This window comes from Lepus europaeus, chromosome 13, assembly GCF_033115175.1.
Source record: "Lepus europaeus isolate LE1 chromosome 13, mLepTim1.pri, whole genome shotgun sequence".
Lineage (NCBI taxonomy): Eukaryota > Metazoa > Chordata > Mammalia > Lagomorpha > Leporidae > Lepus > Lepus europaeus.
The window spans coordinates 12,621,945-12,643,885 of record NC_084839.1 but is presented as its reverse complement, the minus strand read 5'-3'; the positions used below and the strand labels follow the sequence as shown (position 1 = coordinate 12,643,885).

Below are 21,941 nucleotides of genomic sequence, written 5' to 3'. Positions count from 1 at the left end.
CTTAATTTTATTGCTATTTATAGTATTTGTCAAATTGAAGATGAATTACTTGCTGCAGATGATAGGAATGTTCTAGACCAAATTTTTTGTATGATGATCAAGAATATTTATGGTTGACTTTCCAAGGTTTTGAAAATGGTTAAAGACCATAGTATATTTGAAAATGTTTAGAATCTTAGATACCACAGTAAAAAAAAACCACATCTTTCAGATAATCTACTCTAAGTCTCTGTTTTATAGATAGATAAACAAGACACAGAAGCCATATTTGTGTATAATCTTATTAAATCTATATAAAATGGTCATTTACACAAATATGAGAACTAGAAACATAAATCTTAAAAAACGGTTGGCCTCAGACTCACAGAATTTTTTGTAGTAAATATTTTGTAATGCAGTGCTTCCTTTTCATCCTGAAACAAGAGTATAGATGCAATATCTGCAGAAATAATTTCAAAAAAAATTGTGTAATGACCTAATATGCACTATATAATGAATGAAGTAGATAAATCCATGGTCATGACCCTACCAGGAAGTAAAATCAGTGGGAAATACTTTAACGAAGGTAACTGAATTTGCTGACAGACTCAAGTATGTCGTCTTGTTGAGAGAAATACCACCAGTTATTGTCAGATGAAATTTTAACAAAAGAAAGTAAAATCTTCCCTTAATATATTCAGTAGCTGCATTACAGGAAAAGTTGGTGCAAATTAACACAAACAAAAAGGAATTTTATGTAAAAGCTAACTGAAGTTGAGAGCTAGAGTCTGACCATACTAGACTTTCCGGGACATTGGAAAGGTAGGCAGGAGTCATGTCTGGCATTCCTGGCCTCTACCCAGTTGGTGTGAATCTACGTTCTGGTAATTCTTGTGATGATGCTTCTCCACATAGTCAAAGTTTCCTGGTGGACAGTTCAGCTCCCTTTGAGAATTATAGTCTCAGAACAATATCATGTGTCTGCAAATGAACAGTTCATACTGAGTACCTGCCACGAGATGTATTACTTTGCTAATTCAATAGATGCTTTGTTGTGGACTAGGTTAGACCTAAATTTCTATTCCAGACTCTTGCCTTTTGCTTAGAGAAGAATTCTAAGTACAGCCACAAACCTGATGTGCAGTGTGATAAGGTTTATTTACAAAGTGAGGAGGAAACACAGGCACGTGAGGGCTTTATGTAGGGATGGTGGGCTAGGAAAGGTAAAGAGGGACTTCAATTCCATGCTCGCCCTCGGTCCATGAGGAGAAAGAGTGAGCCTTGTCTCCTTTACCAGGCTTCTTAGGAACTTAGAAAAAGGGGCTGGTTACATAGTACTGCTCCCAGGTCCCAGGTAAGGGGAGGCGCATCCTGGGGAAGGGATCTTCTGATTGATAGGTAGGTGGGTAGGATCACATGGGATGGGGAAGATATGGCCTCCAGCTCATGAACTTAATCTGTCTCCCTAACTTGTCCCATATCAACTTGATAACAATTGATGAAGTGAGTCAATGAGGTACATTTTTCTCCAGGCAATTATAGGTTGAAAACATGCTTCTAGAGATCTTTTAAGATTCCAGTGGCATCATATGATTTACAAAAATTTTACAAATTTATTATATTACTACTATCTCTGCCTAAAAAGAAAAAGGAACCTGTTAGACCAATTTTGTTTTAGCACTTTGGGGGTTTTTTATCTGAACTTATAAATGCAGCTTTTCTTTTTTTTTTTAAATTTCTCTATTTAAATGGCAGAGTGAGAGCAACCGAGAGAGAGAAAGAAGTACACTAAATAAACTTCCCATCTGCTGATTCACTCCCCAAAGTCTAGAACGGCCAGGGCTGGGCCAGGCTGAAATAGGAACTCTATCTAGATCTCCCTTGTGGGTGGCAGATTCTCAGGTACTTGAGCCATTGTCTGCTATCTTTCAAGGAGTGCATTAGGAGGGAGCTGGATTGGAAATGGAGGCAGAACTTGATCCCAGGCATTCAGACAGGGGAGACAGATTTCCCCATTCTGTGGCTTAATCTGCTGCACCAAAATGCCTACCTCTAGATACAGCTTTTTGAGAGTAAGGAAAAAGGTGTGTATGTGTGTTTATATGCACATTAAAAAAAAAAAAAACACAAAACCTGATTTCTATGAAGTTCTGTTAGTTGAACAAAGAATGAAAATTTAAAAATTTCTAATGTCTGTAAAAATGTTGGGCAATTGGTGTCATGCATTTTAAAAAAATAGTAATGCTTTTTTAATATTTAATCTTTGAATGTTTGTAGCTCCAATTTCAAGCACTGTTTTTTTAATTGTTGTGACAGAAATTGCACATTATCTGTGCTGTTATTTCATTAATTAATTAATTTAATAACCTTTTACCACCCAAATTATCTTTATTGGTAGAATCTTGCTTTTGAATGGTATTTTTTTGAATGGTATTTTTTTAAAGATTCATTTATTTTTACTTGCAAGTCAGAGTTATACAGAGAGAAGGCGAGGCAGAGAGAGAGAGAGAGAGAAAGGTCTTCCATCTGCTGGTTCACTCCCCAGATGACTGCAATGGCCAGAGCTGTGCCAATCCAAAGCCAGGAGCCAGGAGCTTCTTCCGGGTATCCCACATGGGTGCAGGGGCCCAAGGACTTGGGCCATCCCCTACTGTCTTCCCAGGCCACAGCAGAGAGCTGGATCAGAAATGGAGCAGCTTGGACTTGAACCAGCACCTACATGGGGTGCTGGCACTGCAGGCGGTTGCTTTAACCGCTATACCACAGCGCCAGCCCCCTTTGAATGGTATATTTGTTTTTTAAGATTTATTTATTTATTTATTTGAAAGAGTTGCACAGAGAGAGGAGAGGCAAAGAAAGAAAGGTCTTCCATCCGATGGTTCACTCTCCAGATGGTCGCAATGGCCGTAGCTGTGCCGATCTGAAGCCAGGAGTCAGGAGCTTCATCTGGGTCTCTCATGCGCGTGCAGGAGCCCAAGGACTTGGACCATCTTCCACTGCTTTCCCAGGCCATAGCAGGGAGCTGGATCGGAAGTGGAACAGCTGGGTCTCGAATTGGCACCCATATGGAACACCAGTGCTTCAGGCAAGAGCATTAACTCATTGCACCACAGTGCTGGCCCCGTGAATGGTATATTTGTTAACAGTTGATGACCCAAGATGGCTTTAGATAAATGGACAACTATGGCACATAGATATAATGCAGTATTATTCAATGATAAAAACAACTGGGTTCTATTTCCTATGGAGGAACCTGAAATGCATATTATGGAGTGAAAGAAGCCCATCTGTTCATGTAGACTTTCTAACAAATTCTCTGCTCTCAGTGACCCTGACAGGGCAGGGGGTGGATGGTTTGAGGGGGAGGGTAAGAGTAGAGCAAGAGGTATATGGAGACCTACTTTTTGCTCAGCTATGCTACAAATCTAAAACTGCTCTTACATTTGATCAACCCGGTGCGCCGGCCGCAGCATGCCGGCTGCGGCGGCCATTGGAGAGTGGACCAATGGCAAAGGAAGACCTTTCTCTCTGTCTCTCTCACTGTCCACTCTGCCTATCAAAAAAAAAAAAAAATTAAAAAAAAAAAAACCAGCAACTGTGGAGCTTTCTGAAATTTAAAATTTCTAGTAGTCTCACAATCATTCCCAGACAACTTGATTTCTTTTTTTCCTCCAGTAATTGAGGATACCTACCTAAAAATTAAAAAGGCAACTGATTTTTTCATGCTTTAGTTGGCTTGTATTCTGTCTTTGATTTATAAAAACACTTACAATAGAGGTTTTTAAAGGCTTCACATCAGGTATTGCCATTTCATGTAGCTTGTGGTACAATCAAAGTGATATCTGACATAGTACTATGTTTTTCATTTTTAGAGATTTAATTGATGTGGGACTTCTTTTTCCTTTGTGTCTATGGATTTCTATAGCAAAACTTATTTGTTAGTTTGGGAAAATGTTTGTAGTGAAGAATTTTACCTAGTGATGGCTTGGGATATGTGGTATAAGTCTACACATTACATTCATTGAGTGTCAGTAAGTAAATTATAGAACATTTATTTGGGAAGATTAAATTCAAAGTTGATATTAGAAGATGATTTGGATCACAGAATTAATGAGTGTATTTCATATTGGTAATATGCCATGTAGTCAGACTATTACTTGCACAAAGTTGTGTTTTATATATCGTTTTCTTACTGCTTCCTGAAAATTCACCTGAAATAGAGTTTGTTTGTTTTTTATTTAGATTAATGTGAAGGTAGATGTATCTTTTCAGACGTGAATTAGATTTTTAGTTCTAGGAATTCAGTTAAAAATTTTATGAACTGAATGAAGCATTACCAGATCCTTCCACTTTGTCTTATCCTTTACCTACCTACAATTCCTGGACCCTCAGCCCCCCCAGGCTCCCCCCCCCCCCCAACCTTTATTTGCATCAGTCTTTCCATCTGAATATGAATTTCTTCTTTTCTTGTATCTGAAGGGTTTGGCTGGGCCTTTGTCCTGAGCAAGTTCTTTCCCCTTGGACTGTGTGGCTGCTCCCTCTTCCCTCTCCTCCTTTTACCCACCACTTAATTCATCATTCTCAGAAGATGATTTTGCTTTGTATTTATGTGAAAAATTGAGAACCTCCTGTCTTTTGCACTTACTCTTTCCAGTTCTCCCCAGAGGAACACATTTTATGTTCAAAGCTCCTTGCTTTTTTTGTGCTCTGGATTTTACCCTCTCCCCTGCTCGGGTTCCTGTTAGCGCTCATCGCTTCTCTATCCTGTATCTTTAACCTCTTCTTAGTTATTGCCAACCCCAGCTATGGGCATAAAGTTAAATTCCCTTGCATTATACGTTTGTAAAAATTAGCGCCATACTCTCCCCGGCTTCTGTTTTTGCTTTCTGTTCCCCTTGTGTCTTAGCTCAGCAATAGTCACTCTGTTCTTTGTGGCCACTTTCTTAGTTTTTGTTTATTCTTCGTTTCCCTGAATCTAAGTATTCCTCCCACTGTACTGAAACTTCAGGCTGTGAGGCTAGCAGTCCACTTCTTAATGTCAGGTTCCCTCGATTTGCTGTCTCACATCTTGTTCTTTGACAATATTTACTACTCTTTCCTGAAATCTCTTCAGCTTAGGCTTCCAGTTTTGTCTTGTTCCTGTCTTCTTAGCCGTTCTTTTTAGTCTTCTCCTGTGGCTCATATTCTTTGACTTCTCCCTTAAGTATTAACTATCCCTAGGATACTGCTCCTGTCACTGGAGAGAGCCTGAAGGTGGAACCCATTCAGGTCCTTCTCCCCAGGTACTGCCCGTATGATTTGTATGCTGACAGTCTCAGAATGTTATTGCTTCAGCCACATATTTTGTTTTCTTGTTTTTGGACCTACTGTTGAACATCTAAGATGTCCCGTAGGCATCTCAAGAAGCAACTTGTGGGGCTGGCGCTGTGGCACAGCGGGTTAACACCCTGGCCTGAAGCGCCAGCATCCCATATGGGCACTGGTTCGAAACTTGGTTGCTCCACTTCTGATCTAGCTCTCTGCTATGGCCTGGGAAAGCAGTAGAAGATGGCCCAAGTCCTTGGGCCCCTGCATCCAACATAGGAGACCTAGAAGAAGCTCCTGGCTCCTGGCTTCGGATCGGTGCAGCTCCAGCTGTTGTGGCCAATTGGAGAGTGAACCATCGAATGGAAGACCTCTCTCTCTCTGTCTGCCTCTCCTCTCTCTGTGTAACTCTGACTTTCAAATAAGTAAATAAATCTTTTTTAAAAAAAGATTGCAAAAAAAACCCAACTTACTCAATATCTAATTAATTTTTTACTTTTGTATATGTGCTGCTCTCTCTAACTCCCCCTATAGCCCGCAGAGGTACCACTCACATACATAAACATGTATATATCCTGTGGTTTAGATCAGAAACCTAAACTCATTGTAGACTCCCCCTCCTTACACTCCTTATTTGATGTGCCCAAGTTGCATAAATTCTATCTTCTTTTTTTTTTAAACTTTTATTTAATGAATATAAATTTCCAGTGTACAGCTTATGGATTACAATGGCTTCCCCCTCCCATAACTTTCCTCCCACCCGCAACCCTCCCCTCTCCCGCTCCCTCTCCCCTTCCAAATTCTATCTTCTTAATTGTCTGTCAGCATTATTCTGTATGTCTTCAGTGACACCGTCTTAGTTTGGCTCTTTGTTGTTGTTTGCATGCTACATATAAAGTGTTCAGCAAACATTTACTCAGTGTGAATAAATGAGTGAACCGCTACTGGATGAATGGATGAATCCCTGTGCTTCTGTCAGGATTCCTCTACCAGCAGTGACTGCGCTTGACCTCGCTAGTCTGCTTATTTCAATCCAGTCCATTTCCAGCTCATCATTCACATTTCATTCATTCTTCAGTAAATGCTAAATATTCTTTCCAAAGTGTAACTCTATTTATGACACACCTCCATTGAAAATCCCTTGGTCATATTGCATTTTGGGATAAACTGCAAATTCCTTTTCTTGACAAACAGTATTCTTTATTATCTGGCCGCTGCCTACCTCACCAGCCATGTCCCTGATCATTCACTTCCTGTTTCCTTTTCAGTCAGGTGACTCTAAGTGTACTTTGTCAAGATGTCATGCATCTCTATTCCCACTTCCTCACCTAATACCCATGGACTCTTTAAAGCCCATTTTAGGCCAGCGCTGCAGCTCACTAGGCTAATCCTCCACCTGCGGTGCCGGCACCCCGGGTTCTATCCTGGTTGGGGCGCCGGATTCTGTCCCGGTTGCTCTTCTTCCAGACCAGATCTCTGCTGTGGCCCAGGAAGGCAGTGGAGGATGGCCCAAGTGCTTGGGCCCTGCACCTGCAAGGGAGACCAGGAGGAAGCACCTGGCTCCTGGCTTCGGATCGGCAGAGCACACTGGCTGTAGCAGCCATTTGGGGGATGAACCAATGGAGGAAGGACCTTTCTTTCCGTCTTTCTCTCACTGTCTAACTCTGCCTGTCAAAAAAAAAAAAAAAAAAAAAAGGCCATTTTAAAGTTTCTTCTCTGGGAAACTCTGTGACACTCACAGGTTGGGCAGAGTACTCCCTCTTGCACAATCCCAGTCCTACACAGTGCTCCCTTCACTCTGCCTCAGCCATGAGTTACTGGGTCGTCTTTCTCTACTAGAATGGGAAACTTTGAAGGGGGATACCTCGTTCAGATTGATATTTCTAACACCTGACATGGTGCTTAGCTCTTAGTACTTTTTCAGTAACTCATTGTAATGCCAAGAACAGGGAAGAGGAGCAGTGGGAGAGATTATGAATTATGACTGTACTAGATAATTTTTCCATCAATTAGAAGATATGCCAATTCAGATACCAAGATGTAGGAGTATGGGGCGAGTATTGTAGCACAACAGATTAAGCCACCACCAGCAACAGTAGCATCCCACAGTGAGTGCTGGTTTGAGTACCAGTTGTTCTGCTTGCTATCCAGCTTCCTGTTAATGCACCTAGGAAAGGAGTAGAACATGGCACAAGTGCTTGAGTCCCTGCCACCCCGGGGGAGTTCTAGGCTGCTGCCTTCCACCTTGTGCAGTCCTAGATGTTTTGGCCATCTGGAGAGTGCAAGGAATTTCTCTTTGTCTCTCTCTCTCTCTGTTACTCTGCCTTTCAAATAATAAATAATCAAGTAGGTAATAATGATAATAATCAAGTAGATAGGGTTAACTTCCTATCTACTGAGCAAGTGGAGGAAAATCATCCTTTGGTTTTGTCTGGTGAAGGCTAAGTATTTGAATTGAGATAAAGAAAGTATTTTTATTCTTAATTATTCCACAATTATTTATTGAGTGCCTTCTATGAGGGAGGCACTTTGAAAGGATATGTACAGCACAGGAATATAAAAGGAAAACCTTGGGAACAGACGTTTTGTGGAAGCACTGTGGTTCAGTGAAATAAAATTAATTTGACATTTTGATTTTTTTCTACTAGTTATGCTATTTTCTTTCCCTATCAATACAATGTTGTGAGATTTAAATAGAGAAGTATATATAAAACTGTACTGTTATTTATAATCCTCTATAAATTTAAGATGGTTTTCTTTTTCTTGTTATCTTTGTCTTCGATATTTCTGGTTGCTTGATTCTCCTGAAACATTTTGATGCTGATATATTTGATAAGGAATTCAAATTTTCTATAATAAATAATAAATATGCGTTACTGATAATGTCATTCACAAGTTAGGTTCTGTAGGCTTTTACTTTAAAATATTTGAGAAGTATGTAATACTCAGAGATTTACTGTCACTTTCAATTTTAGGTTGACTGTGCACTCTCACTTATTCGACTCGGAATGGAGCGGAATGTTCCTGGCTTGCTGGCTCTGTGTGATAATTTGGTTACTCTGGAAACATTGGTGTATGAAGCCGGTTGCGACTTAACTCTAACCTTGAAAGAGCTCCAGCAGATGAAAGACATTGAAAAACTGAGATTACTGATGAATAGCGTAGGTTTTATTTTCAGTTTCTTTTTCAGCATTCCATGTGTGTTTTGATTAATATGTGTCTCAAACCAAAGAGAGATGTCCTTCAAACTGGAGAACTTGGTAAATAAAGGACAATTTCTGTACTGTTTAAAAAATCAGATTACTGGAGACACACAAAACAATTTTGGCTGTCTTTGTACCTTGCTTGCCCTTTAGTTAGACTCGTCTGTATAATTGTTTCTTTCCTTCCAGTTAGGTGTATTTCTGAACTAAACAGTCCTCTGTTAACTTTGCTTGAGATATTTTACTGTGTTAAAATTCCCAATTACTTCTATTTTAAGGACTTAGAAAACAGTTCTAGAGTTCAGAGGGCTGGGTAGTTATATGAAGAAGATATCCTGACTTGAGGATTGGAATGTATAAGAATTTTCCCAGGCATTCTGAAATTACCCTGCAGTCATCTTGTACTTAGCCCCAAAGTTCCACCACTAGTAGAGAGGCAGGAATGCTGGTGCTGCGGAGGTGGCACCTGTCAGAGTGCTCGTTAGTCCTTTACAGTTGGCAGCCTCACTGGAATGGGCACGAGGAAGGTTGCAGTCACAGCTGACTGAGAGCCTCTGTCTGTTTCCTTTGATCCTTTTCTTTTTCACTCTGCTTTCCTCTCTCTCTTGCATTTTTTCCTGTTTCCCACACCCTCTCACAGTCTTTGCCTTCTTCCCCATCATCCATTTCTCTCCATCTCTGCCTTCTTATTCTTTTCTTGATCAGCCATCCAGTGAAAATAATGTGTTATTTGTAAGGCTTCCCTAGGGTAATTCAGAGAAATCATTTGAGGGATAATGAGTAAACTTATCTGTGTCCTTGGGAGTTTTGTGAAGGTGAATGAAAAGGGGCAGAACAATACAAAGAAGAAGAGGAAAAGGAGGGGAGACTCTGGGCTTTTAGCTAGACTATACTCTTAGGGGACCCTCTGCTACGTCTGTGCCCTGTGCCTGTTTGTGTACACTCTTCATGTTGGTCTGAAGTCTCTCTCCAGCTCTCTTTGCATACACACTTTTTGCATAGATGCTGTCTGCTCTGAGGAACTCATGACTGAGTAGTAGCAGCATGTTTGCCTTCCAGAGCTGGGCAGAGGCTGTGTGGGGCCCCAGATGGATCCTGGTCTGAGAGGTGGGCCAAGTGATACGACTGTTAGGTCTACTCACCCTGGGCAGAAGGATATCTGTTCTGTGGCTGCTTGTTGGTCTGTATTAGTAGTCTGTTTTAAAAGGTGTTGGACTTTTACTGTTTAACATTAGTCCAATTATCTCTAAGCTATAGAACTTGTTGTTTCATATAATAAGACACTAGTGTAATTGAATGCTTGTCTGTTTATTTTGGTTAATATACTTTCAGTGTTCTGAGGACAAGTACGTGACAAGTGCCTACCAGTGGATGGTTCCCTTTCTTCACCGTTGTGAGAAACAGTGTCCTGGTGTGGCCAGTGAGCTATTAAAAGAATATTTAGTAACTCTAGCTAAAGGGGACCTAAAATTTCCCCTGAAGATATTTCAGCATTCCAAGCCTGATGTAAGTAGAAGCCAGCTTCCTAAAATTCTCTGCACATTATTCCATAGAGAATTAGTTTTTATTTATATATTTTTATAATAGGCTTTGCAGGTACTTTTCCTTTAAACAGAAAGGAAATGGGTGTTATTTTATTCTTTAATAATATTTAAATGGCATAGCACACTTTTTTTTTGAAGCCTATAATATTTTGCTTATTTGATTGAATCATTCTGAAGGTTTTATGGCTAATGTTACAATTTTTACTGTCTTTTTTTTTATCTTACTATCTACTGTATGTTGGGCTTTTGTACTACTATGAAGACTAGTAGTTGATAGGCATTGACATTCTCATATAGGCACATCACAGGGTTGACCATCCTGTGAAGGAGAGACTTTTACTATCTCACTAGTGTGGAAATTGTGACATAAAGTAGTTGGGTAATTGCCCAGGGTTGCTCAGTATGGAGGAAGCCAAATTCATCCACGGTATTCTGATTCCATATGTTGTAGCCTGCTGCCACCCATAGGAAAAGACAAAGTTTTGTCTTGAACATATTTATAATAATCTTTTGGTTCTTACAAGGATATTTTATAATTATTCATAGTAAAGTTTACATTTCCTTATGCCTACTGTATATATAGCTTTGTATTTCTTTTCTTTTTTTTTTTAACTTTTATTTAATGAATATAAATTTCCAAAGTACAGCTTATGGATTACAATGGCTTCCCACCACCCCCCCCCCACAACTTCCCTCCCACCTGCAACCCTCCCCTTTCCTGCTCCCTCTCTCCTTCCATTCACATCAAGATTCATTTTCAATTCTCTTTATATATAGAAGATCAGTTTAGCACATATGAAGCTAAGATTTCAACAGTTTGCCCCCACATAGCAACACAAAGTGAAAAAACACTGTTGGAGTACTAGTTATAGCATTAAATAACAATGTACAGCACATTAAAGACAGAGATCCCACATGATATATTTTTTAAAAATTAATTAATTTTCTATGCAATTTCCAATTTAACACCAGGTTTTTTTTTTTTTTTCATTTCCAATTATCTTTATATACAGAAGATCAATTCAGTATATACTAAGTAAAGATTTCATCAGTTTGCACCAACACAGAAACAAAAAGTGTAAAAATACTGTTTTAGTACTAGTTATAGCATCACTTCACATTGGACAACACATTAAGGACAGATCCCACATGAGATGTAAGTACACAGTGACTCCTGTTGTTGACTTAACAATTTGACACTCATGTTTATGGTGTCAGTAATCTCCCTAGGCTCCAGTCATGAGTTGCCAAGGCTATGGAAGCCTTTAGGGTTCGCCGACTTTGATCTTATTCCAATAGGGTCATAGTCAAAGTGGAAGTTCTCTCCTCCCTTCAGAGAAAGGTACCTCCTTCTTTGATGGCTCCGTTCTTTCCACTGGGATCTCACTTGCTGAGATCTTTCATTTGAGGTCTTCTTCTTCTTTTTTTTTTTTTCCCCCGGAGTGTCTTGCCTTTCCATGCCTAAAATACCCTCATGGGCTCTTCAGCCAGATCCGAATGCCTTAAGGGCTGATTCTGAGGCCAGAGTATAGCTTTGTATTTCTAAAGGGTTCAAGTGGTTGTTCAGATTTGCTGGTCGTAAGGTCATTTTGTTGAATGCTCATGTGCTGTCAAAATCTTGTTAATTTAGCTTTAGATCAAATATGCTATTTCAAGGATAGTGGTTTTCTTTCCTTTGGCGGAGACTCCAGCAAGATGGAATAATCACTTGAGGAAATGACTTTGTAGTGAGGTTTCAACTTCGGGTTTCGGTGGCTGTTTAAGGCCTCTTCTAATCCTAGTTCTGATTGCATCTGTTTCCTTGCACTAACTTTTGTTAGTAATCTGAAATCTAGAAAGGTAAGTGGTCACAGACCTGTGTAATCAAGACAGAACGGGAAGTATTGCTTAGTAATCCTAGACATTTTTTGGTTTCTAAAAGGGTCATCGATCATAAATATATCTGCTCATTGGTTAAAAATTTCCATCTTCTCATAAGCAGTTTGAACTTGCTATTCTGGTTTCCAATTTGGGATGGTTTAATGTGAACTGAAGATGGGTTACTAGTGGCAGCAGAATACTATATGAGAAGCAGGAAAGTTTGACAATGAATATTTTATGAGAAAGAAAGAAATTACTTCAAATCCTTTTCAGTAATCTTATTTGTGATTCTTTTTCCTTACAGAGTCCTTTAAATCCTTAGTATACAGTCAGCATTTTGTGGCTTTTACTTGACAATTTAGTATGTGCCTTTGAATAAAACCTATGCCTGTTACTGTTTGCTGTGATTGAAATATGTGAACATCAAAGCAGAGAGCAATGATGATGGGCTCTTCCTTTCCAACCCAGTCTCTGTGTCTGTGTCTCAGTGTTACCTTCCTGTAACACAGATTTGATTGTGGCATGATCTATTGGAAGTTTGCTGTGGCTTACCATTGCCTTCAGGGACAACACTGGGCTCTCTCAAGTGGCTTACATGCTTCTTTGTTGTGTGCTTTCAGTCTGCTGGTCAGCTATAGTTCTCTCCATGCATGTAGTAGGCTTGACTATTCCCCTTGCCAGCTTCTTGTATGGCTCTTTGTGTTTTATGGGCTGTTTGCTTTGCTTGGGATGGTGATTCCCCCTTCCCAAATACCTGTGTGTGTGTCAAGGTGCTGTTCTTCAAGATTCTGTCTATTCTGGGACCTTTTTTACTTATCTGTGCTATCACAAGTCTTTGTCTCTGCCTCTATGATAGCATTTATTATACTATGTTGAAATTATTTGTTCGCATTTTTGTCTCTCCCTCTTTTCATATATCTATATATCTATATATCTATATATCTCCTCTGTGTCTCTTTATAGTACCAAGAGATACCATGGTACCTAGTAGAGGGTAAGGGCTCAATACATTTCAGTAAATAAATGATTGATTGAAACTGGATTTCATTAAAGTGCTTTGCATCACTTCATTTTATTAGTTTGCTTTACTAGGATTGTGCTGGGAGTATTTATGTTTTACTTGATTGTTTACAAAAAGAATGTACCCCAGATCTTCCATGAGATATGCACAAAGTATTTATAGTAATAAAGCAGCAGCAGTGATTTCTCTGTCAGCTTAGACTAAATTATACTGCATTAACAAATAACCTCTCAATCTTGGTAGTCTACCTAAGCAAGCATTCATTTCTCACAAGTGTCACGTCAGCTGCGGTTGGGCTTTTGCTATGTTCCATGTCTTACTCAGCTGGGGACTCAAGCAGAAAGAACAGTCTCCTTTTCTGGCTTGTGGCACAGAAAAAACATAAAGTAACTACACAGTGGCTCTTAAAGCTTTAGCTCAAACGTGGTTCACAGGCCACAGAAAGTCTCATGATGGCGCCTGATGTTAATGGTGCAGAGAATAATCTTTCTGGGAAGTGGAGAACAAATGCCTAGCACCAGTGATGCCGCTGATCAGCATCATAGTTATAACAATGGCTCTTGTGCCACCACTGCACTTGGCTGCCAGGTTGCTTTTTAAACTGCTGTCTCATGTACCTCAAATTTTTCTCCTTTTTTTGTAATATCCTAAAACACTCTTCTTTGATTTTAAGCCATTATTCTTTGCTTGAATCCTCCTTTCAAATATGAAACTTGTGAGAAAATTTGGGCAGAGATGATAGAGGTGACTTGGGGAGAAAAATCTTGTGCCATCTCACATTGTTCTCTGTGTTTGAAACTAGTGATTTGTTGAATGTCTGTACCCCAGAACTATGAGCATTTGTTTTTAAATAGAATTTTCTATGCCCAGTACAGCTGTAATATATTAAAATCTGGGAGGTAGGATTTTGAATATGCACTTGACAATTTATTTAATGATTATAATAGAAAGTCAAGTTAGGAAAAATTGCTTTAACTGTCCTATAAGAAATTGTAATTCACCGTTTATAATAGCCTTCATAGGGTGTAGTCTTTGAGGTTCATATTTGAATACATAATCATTGAGCAATTTTAGTTTTTTTTTTTTTTAAGATTTATTATTGGGGCTGGCACTGTGGCACACTGGGTAAAGCCACTGCTTGCAGTGCTGACATCCTATATGGGAGCCAGTTCAAGTTAGATGCTCCATTTCCAATACAGCTCTCTGCTAATTGCCTGGGAAAGGAATGGAAGATGGCCCAAGTCCTTGAGCCCCTGCACCTGCTTGGGAGACCTGGAAGAAGCCCCTGGCTTCAGATCAGTCCAGCTCTGGCCACTGAAGCCATTTACGGAGTGGATGGAAGATTCTCTCTCTCTCTCTCTCTCTCTGTCCCTCCCTCCCTCCCTCCCTCCCTCCCTCTCCCCTCCCTCCTGCCTTCTGCCTCTCTGTAACTCTGCCTTTCACATAAATAAATAAATCTTAGAAAAAAGCCATTTATTTAAAAAAGATTTCTTTTTTTCTTTCTTTTCTTTTCTTTTTTTTTTTTTTTTTGACAGGCAGAGTTAGAGAGACAGAGAGAAAAGTCTTCCTTTTCTGTTGGTTCACCCCCCAAATGGCAGTTATGGCCAGTGCTGCGCTGATCCAAAGCCAGGAGCCAGGTGCATCCTCCTGGTCTCCCATGCAGGTGCAGGGCACATGCACCTGGGCCATCCTCCACTGCCTTCCCAGGCCACAGCAGAGAGCTAGCCTGGAAGAGGAGCAACCGGGACAGAATCCAGCGCCCTGACCAGGACTAGAACCCAGGGTGCCCGTGCCAGAGGCGGAAGATTAGCCAAGTGAGCCGTGGCACCAGCCTATTATTTATTTTTTCAAAAGGCATGATGGGCTGGCGCCGTGACTCAACAGGCTAATCCTCCACCTTGCGGCGCTGGCACACCGGGTTCTAGTCCCGGTTGGGGCGATGGATTCTGTCCTGGTTGCCCCTCTTCCAGGCCAGCTCTCTGCTGTGGCCCGGGAGTGCAGTGGAGGATGGCCCAAGTCTTTGGGCCCTGCACCCGCAAGGGAGACCAGGAGGAAGCATATCACCTCATAGAGATACCTACCCTTTCATGTTAGTTGTTGTGGTATTCGTGATAGTTAAGATATGGAAACAATCTAGGTGTCTATAGATAGACAAATAGATAAATAAACTCATGTATGAATATTATTCAGTCACTCCTGAAAGAGATGAAGAGCCTGGCACTTGCCCCAGTGTTAATGAGCCTGGACGATATTTCTGCTGAGTAAACCAGCTACAGAAAGAAAATGGGAGATGGCCCTGGGTAATAGATGAGAAAAATAGGTACTAATTGGTTATTTTGTATCCCAGAAAATATTCTACGAATGGAAATCTATAGTTGAGTGGGAAATGGTGTATCCTATAAAGAAGGTGACCCAAAGTAGCCATCTTTCTGCATGAGAAATAGGTAGTTTGTTCTGTGATGTGTGTTTCACTGTGTTACAATTAGAGTTCTTTGGATTAGAATAAAAGTAGTGGCCGGCGGTGCCGTGGCTCAACAGGCTAATCCTCCGCCTTGCGGCGCTGGCACACTGGGTTCTAGTCCCGGTTGGGGCACCAGATTCTGTCCCGGTTGCCCCTCTTCCAGGCCAGCTCTCTACTGTGGCCAGGGAGTGCAGTGGAGGATGGCCCAAGTGCTTGGGCCCTGCACCCCATGGGAGACCAGGAGAAGCACCTGGCTCCTGCCATTGGATCGCCGCGGTGCGCCGGCCACGGCGGCCATTGGAGGGTGAACCAACAGAGAAAGGAAGACCTTTCTCTGTGTCTCTCTCTCTCACTGTCCACTCTGCCTGTCAAAAAAAAAAAAAAAAAAAAAAAAAAAGAATAAAAGTAGCTGTGTAATTAGATGGGTAACGTTTGTTGCATACTGAAAACTAATAGGTTCTAACATGTCTGAGTATTAGTTAAAGAATTTTATATTTTTGTATTTGAAATATATAGAATTGGCTTTGGGGTTAGAAATGTTTTTAATGAATTGTCTTTTTGATTCACTGTGTTTTTCTCATCCATTTTATCTTGGATGAGTCATGTATTAAAGAATCTGCTTTCACCAAAGCTTATGGGCTACAAATTATCTTTTGTAGCTGATTCTGTAATTTGAATGTGATTTCATTTGGAATTATTAAAGACTCCAAAAGTCTGTAAGCTAAAGAAAAGTCAAGATTTGTGTTGTAGCTGATTAATTGAACTAGTTAATATTTCATTGACAGAGGTGCTGGCATATGGAAAACTGTACATCTATTGACATTTAGAGCAAGTTTTTTATTTCCTTTAGCTGCAGCAAAAAATTATTCCTGACCAGGACCAACTGATGGCAGTAGCTCTAGAGTGCATCTATAACTGTGAACGAAATGACCAACTCTCTCTTTGCTATGACATATTAGAATGTCTGCCACAAAGAGGATATGGGTAAGAATCTACAATATGTCAATCAGATTTCTTCTCATTCTATAATTAAAGCAAAAATGTTGCTTCTCCAAGTAGTTATTACAGAGAATTTTGGGAATATGAAAGAATTATAAAGAAGGAAATAAAATTATGTGCAATCTTGTTTCCAAAAAAAAATAAGGTTTGTTCTTCTACTAGTGTTTGGGAGTTCTGTAATTATAATTAAGTTGTATATTTTTACCAAACTTGATAATTTTGCATTAAAAAAGAAAGAAAGATACCACCACCACAAAAACCAAAGATATGCCAACAAATAGATAGGTAGTATTTTCCTATTGTGTTTTTAATTTGCCATTTTATATTTATGGCCTAATTTTATTTTCTCTAAGAATGATTTGTTCTAGACCATTATCTCAAGTAGTGCTTTCAAGTAGTGATGTTTGAGTACACATCTTTATTATTTACTGCGTTTATGTTTAAATGGAAATTTGTATAGCATGCTTGTGGGTTACATAATTATATGTAGATCAAATTTATATTTACCATTTGGAAGTCAGGTAACAATCATTACTTTAATCCCCCCTAATTTCCCATTAGGATAAGTTCATAAGAACACATGCAAAATCAGCAGACTTGTTTCTAAGCCTTCATGACTACCAAATCTCTTAATTTTTCTGGTTATCAGTTTCCTCATTTGCAAAATCAAATATTTAGACAAGAAGGCCTCCTCTATTTTCTCTTTCCTTTGCTCTGTTGTTTTCCTCACATTCACACTTTTCTTTTACTTTTAAGAAAAAAATTATGAAACAAATGGTAGCAATTGCTGATTTTGCAACTTGCTATGAGATAATTATTTTGTGGTCATTAATGCTGCTGAAATCAGTACCAAGAGTAATGGACAGATTTATTTATATGTTAATAAACTATTCCTCTAGCAACTTTTTAAAAATTTCCTTTTTAAAGAAAGCTTTCATTTAATGGATACAAATTTCATAGGTATGACTTTAGGAATGTATTGGTTCTTCCCTCCATACCCACCCTCCCACTCATGTCTCACCTCCTACTCTCTCTCCCATCCCATTCTTCCTTAAGATTCATTTTTAATTAACTTTATATAAAGAAGACCAGCTCTGTATTAAGTAAAGATTTCAACAACTTGCATCCACACACAGAGAAAGTATAAAGTAGTGTTTGAAAAAAGTTAATTCTCATAGTACAACTCATTAAGGACAGAGGTCCTATATGGGGAATAAGTGCACAGTTACTCCTGTTGTTGATTTAGCAATTAACACTCTTATTTATGACATCAGTGATCACTTGAGGCTCTTGACACAAGCTGCCAAGGCTATGGAATCCTTTTGAGTTCACAAACTCCATCAGTATTTAGTCAGTGCCATAAGCAAAGTGGAAATCCTCTCCTCCCTCCAGAGAAAAGTACCTCCTTCTTTGATGGCCCTTTTTTTCCACTAGGGTCTCACTCACAGAGATCCTTCATGTAGATCATTTTTTTTGCCACAGTGTCTTGGTTTTCCATGCATTAAATTCTCTCATGGTCTTTTCAGCCAGATCTGAATGCCTTAAAGGCTGATTCTGAGGTCAGAGTGCTGTTTAGGGTGTTTGTCATTCTATGCGCCTGCTGTGTGTACTGCTTCCCATATTGGAACAGTCTCTCTTTTTTAATTCTATCTATTGTTGTTACCAGACACTTGTTCGTATTTATGTGATCCCTTTGACACTTAATATTATCCGTATGATCAATTACACACTTAATTGATCACTTTAACATGTAAGATGGCATTAGTATCACCCAGCTTAATGGGTTTTGGAGTCCCATGGCAAATTTTTACTTTTATCCTTAAGATACGTCTGTGAGAATGTATGCTGAACTATACAGCTCCTTCTTCTCTTATTCTCACTTTAATTTTTTTACTGGGATCTATTTCCAATTGAATTTATACACCTATGATTAATTCTATGTTAAGTAAAGAGTTCAACAATGGTATTAAGTAGAAAAAAATGATAAAAAATTAAAATGAAATAGTAAACTGTTCCTTGACAGTCAAGCCAAGGACTGTTCAAGTCATTGCTTCTCATAGTGTCAATTTCACTTTCCTTTTAGGTGCTCTGTTAGTTGTCAAAGATCAGGGAGAACATACGTATTTGTCCCTTTGGCACTGGCTTATTTCACTAAGTATGATGTTTTCCAGATTCGTTCATTATGTTGCAAATTTCATAACTAAAATTTCATGATGTTAAGGTTTTTTAAGACGTCCTTTACTTTCTCCCATTTCTACTGCTCCTACCATTGTTTTGAATATTTCCAAAATTTCACTGTAAATATTGCTGACACAGGTCTACCGTGCTTATGTTTCTTTTTCATACAAATTTCTCTTTTACTTGGATTAAATACTTCCTTTTTGTTGTTTTATTTATCTCCCTTCTGTGTCTTTTTTTTTGAAAAAATTTATTTATTTGAAAGGCAGAATTGTTGCTGGGGATGGGAGGGTGAGAAAGAGAATGAGGGGGAGGCATCTTTGACCCACTGGGTCACTCCTTAAATGACTGCTGTGGTCAGGGCTGGGTTGTTTGGAGCTGGGAGCCTGAAATTCCATCTGGGTACCCCACACACGTGGCAGGGCCCACGTGTTTGGGCCATTCTCCCCTGTTTTCCCAGACACATTAGCTGTGAGCTGAATTGAAAGTGGAGTAGAGGCCAGTTGAACTTGAGCTCAAATGGAATGGTCCCATTATGTGCCACAATATTGGCCCATCCCTTGTGCTTGTGCCAGAATCATAGAACTCCTTTCAGTGATCAGAAATATTTAGCAGTCTCTCAGATTTTTTTTCCTATTCCCAAGTATTCTTTGTCTCCTTTGCTCCTTATTTTTCTTTGGCAATTTTGTTCTGGAAATTACTTTTTTCTCACTTTAGTGTTAAGAAATTGTTTTCTGTGTCTGTTCCATGATTATCATCTTTTTTTTTTTTTTCTTTTTTTGCCTCTTGTGTTACGTACTGCATTTCTTAGATTTCTTCTTTTACTTCTCCCTCATTTTGATGGATCATAACCTCAATGAGCCTTCTGTCAAAGTTTGGAGAGGAAGATTTGTTTTTTGTTTTTGGTTATAACATGTCACACTTACACTTGGTGCAAGGATAGGGGCCAGATGTTGTGCCACAGAGGGGTGGCCCACTGCTTGCTAAGCCTGCATCCCTCATCTTGGTGCTGATGTGAGTCCTGGCACCTATGCTTCCAGTCCAGGTTGTTGATAATGCATCCTGGGGGACAACAGATGATGGCTCAAGTGCTTGGGTGGGCCCCTGCCACCCATGGGGAAATCTGGATCTCCTGGCTTCTACCTGGTATAGCTGTAGCTCTTGTAGGCATTTTGGAATGAACCAGAGTTGTAAGATAGATCTTTGAGATCTCTCTCTTTGGCTTTCTGTACCTGTTAAGTAGATGAAAATAAATATTATTTTTTTAAAGTTCATAGGAAATGTGTATTATGAAAAATTTATTTCTTCGATTTCGAATTGTTCATGCCAAAAAAGACTTCTATTTCCATTTTCCACAAACTATTGGGAGTACACTTGTATGTGGAATTCCAGGTTTCTCTCTCACACAGTTTTCCTGTGTTTCTGGAAGGCGTTACTCTCATCTGTAGCATTGCTGATAAGTCCAGTGCCATGCTGAACCATGTGTTTTACATATGGCATTTTTTCCTACTTAGAAGATTTTAACATCTTCTCCCCATTTTTCAGTGTTTTGAAAGATTGTAAAGAAGTGTTACATTGTGAGTCTAAATTCATTGTGTTGTCCAGTGAGTGGTCTGTGCCATTCTGGACATTCCTCACCTTTAGACCGTTGTGGAATGTTATATTTTTTTTCCAAAAAGAGTTTTTTAGAACTCCTTTCTTCCCTTCCTCTCCCCCTCAAACTCCTGCTATTCAAATGTTCAATCTTCCAGATTCTTTATTTAATTATAGCTCTTCTTTATTATTTATTGACTGCCGTTTTATTCCAGTGTTTTGGTCTTTTGTTAAATGATCCTGGAGATTTCTTCAATTTTATCTTCTAACGTGTCCTGTAAATCTTAAAACTTTTTTTCTGCTTTTAGTTTAAATTCCAAGAGCTTATTCACTTAATGAGAATTTTCTTGTTTGCTAGTCTTCTTTTACAGATGCATTGATACATATCCTCCTGTTCTGTTTGCTCCAACCCCACCTTGTTCAGTGAGTTTTCATATTCTGTTTTGTGTTTCTATCTTTACTCTTAGGGACTGTCTTCCATGTTTAGTGGTTCTTGACCATTGATTAATGGTAAAGATACTAAAAGCTGATTGGAAGTCTTGTGTTTATAGAGTGTAGGCTTGTTTCCGAGTGTGCCTCCCTGTAAAATGGTCAGAAGAGGACATTTATATTGGTGAGACTCTCAAACCATGTTATCATGAGTTAATTTCCTTACTGTGTAATCTTCCAATTTTCCTCCTTGGTTGAATAAGTTTAGAATAGTCAAAAATGTTTGGACAAGCTCAAGCCTCTTCATTTTAGTTTGCAGTTAGATTGTTAGTCTTATCTTATTTTGGATATATTTTGGGGGGATGAGGACAGGGTTGTAATCAGAGTCTGTATATTATGTTACAGATGTGTAGGTAGTTTGTAGATTCCCATCACCTATCTTTCCTCATCAAAGTTCCAAGTACTGACCGCTAGGAAGAAATCAGTGCCTTAGCACATTGATGTAAAGGTACCTGGAGTTTGTAGTAGTGCTTCATGTCTCCCTTTGCTCAGTCTGGGCTTGGTGTTCTTCCTGTAGGGAAAGGTAAGTAGAGTGCACTCCACATCCTTTCCTGTTTCTCAGACATGTGTCAGTGTGACTGCAGGCTACGTAAGATCCTCAGTAAGCAGCAGCAGAGTATGGCAGTGTGCCTCTGACACATGTTCTTCAGTAGGCAGCAAAACTGCATTGTATTAACGGTTTTGTTGTAGAATGCCATTACTCATAATTTTAACCAGTGCAGCCCAGAGGTGTCAGTGTCAGTAGTCACATTGCTCCTCCCCAGTTGGCACAGATGCAGAAGCCCCTCCTTAGCATCAACCACAGAGGGACATGGTGAGGCGTTTCTTCCTCAGTGGGTCAGATGAGCAATGATGGTTCTTCACTCAGCTGTATGCTTCCTCTTGTTCCTAATCAATGAAGCCAACTCATTGTGTTCTAATTCATGTGTGTAGTGTTTTAAGATAAACAAATTGTATTTTGTTTTTCAAATAAATCAAATGGCATTAATATCAGTTATCAATTTAAAATTTTTTCTTTATATAAAAGGAACAAAATTTCTTGTATTTCATATACGCAGTTTTAAGAACATAATACTTCCCACCATCCCTTCCTTGCACCCAGCATCCCCTCTCCTTCTTTTCTTATTTTTCTTTTAATTTTTTCAGAGACATACTTTCAGTTTACTTTATAATCATAAATGTAACCCTTCATTAAATAAAAAATAAAACAAGTGCAGTGTATATACTTCTAGTGATTAGTTACTTATTTTTAGTGGTTAAAGTCATTATTCACCAAATGCAAACCATAGAGACAGTGTATATGAATTCAA

General features: G+C 39.2%; 1 protein-coding gene across 1 annotated transcript in view; it reads left to right on the top strand.

The window, feature by feature from the left end:
* NBAS (NBAS subunit of NRZ tethering complex) overlaps window positions 1–21,941 on the top strand; it is a 427,776-nt gene that overhangs the window by 157,777 nt on the left and 248,058 nt on the right. Inside the window, exons 24-26 of the mRNA XM_062208974.1 lie at window positions 8,259–8,444; window positions 9,819–9,992; window positions 16,223–16,356. Of these exons, the coding sequence (XP_062064958.1) occupies window positions 8,259–8,444; window positions 9,819–9,992; window positions 16,223–16,356 (494 nt within the window). The remainder of the gene's footprint in view (window positions 1–8,258; window positions 8,445–9,818; window positions 9,993–16,222; window positions 16,357–21,941) is intronic.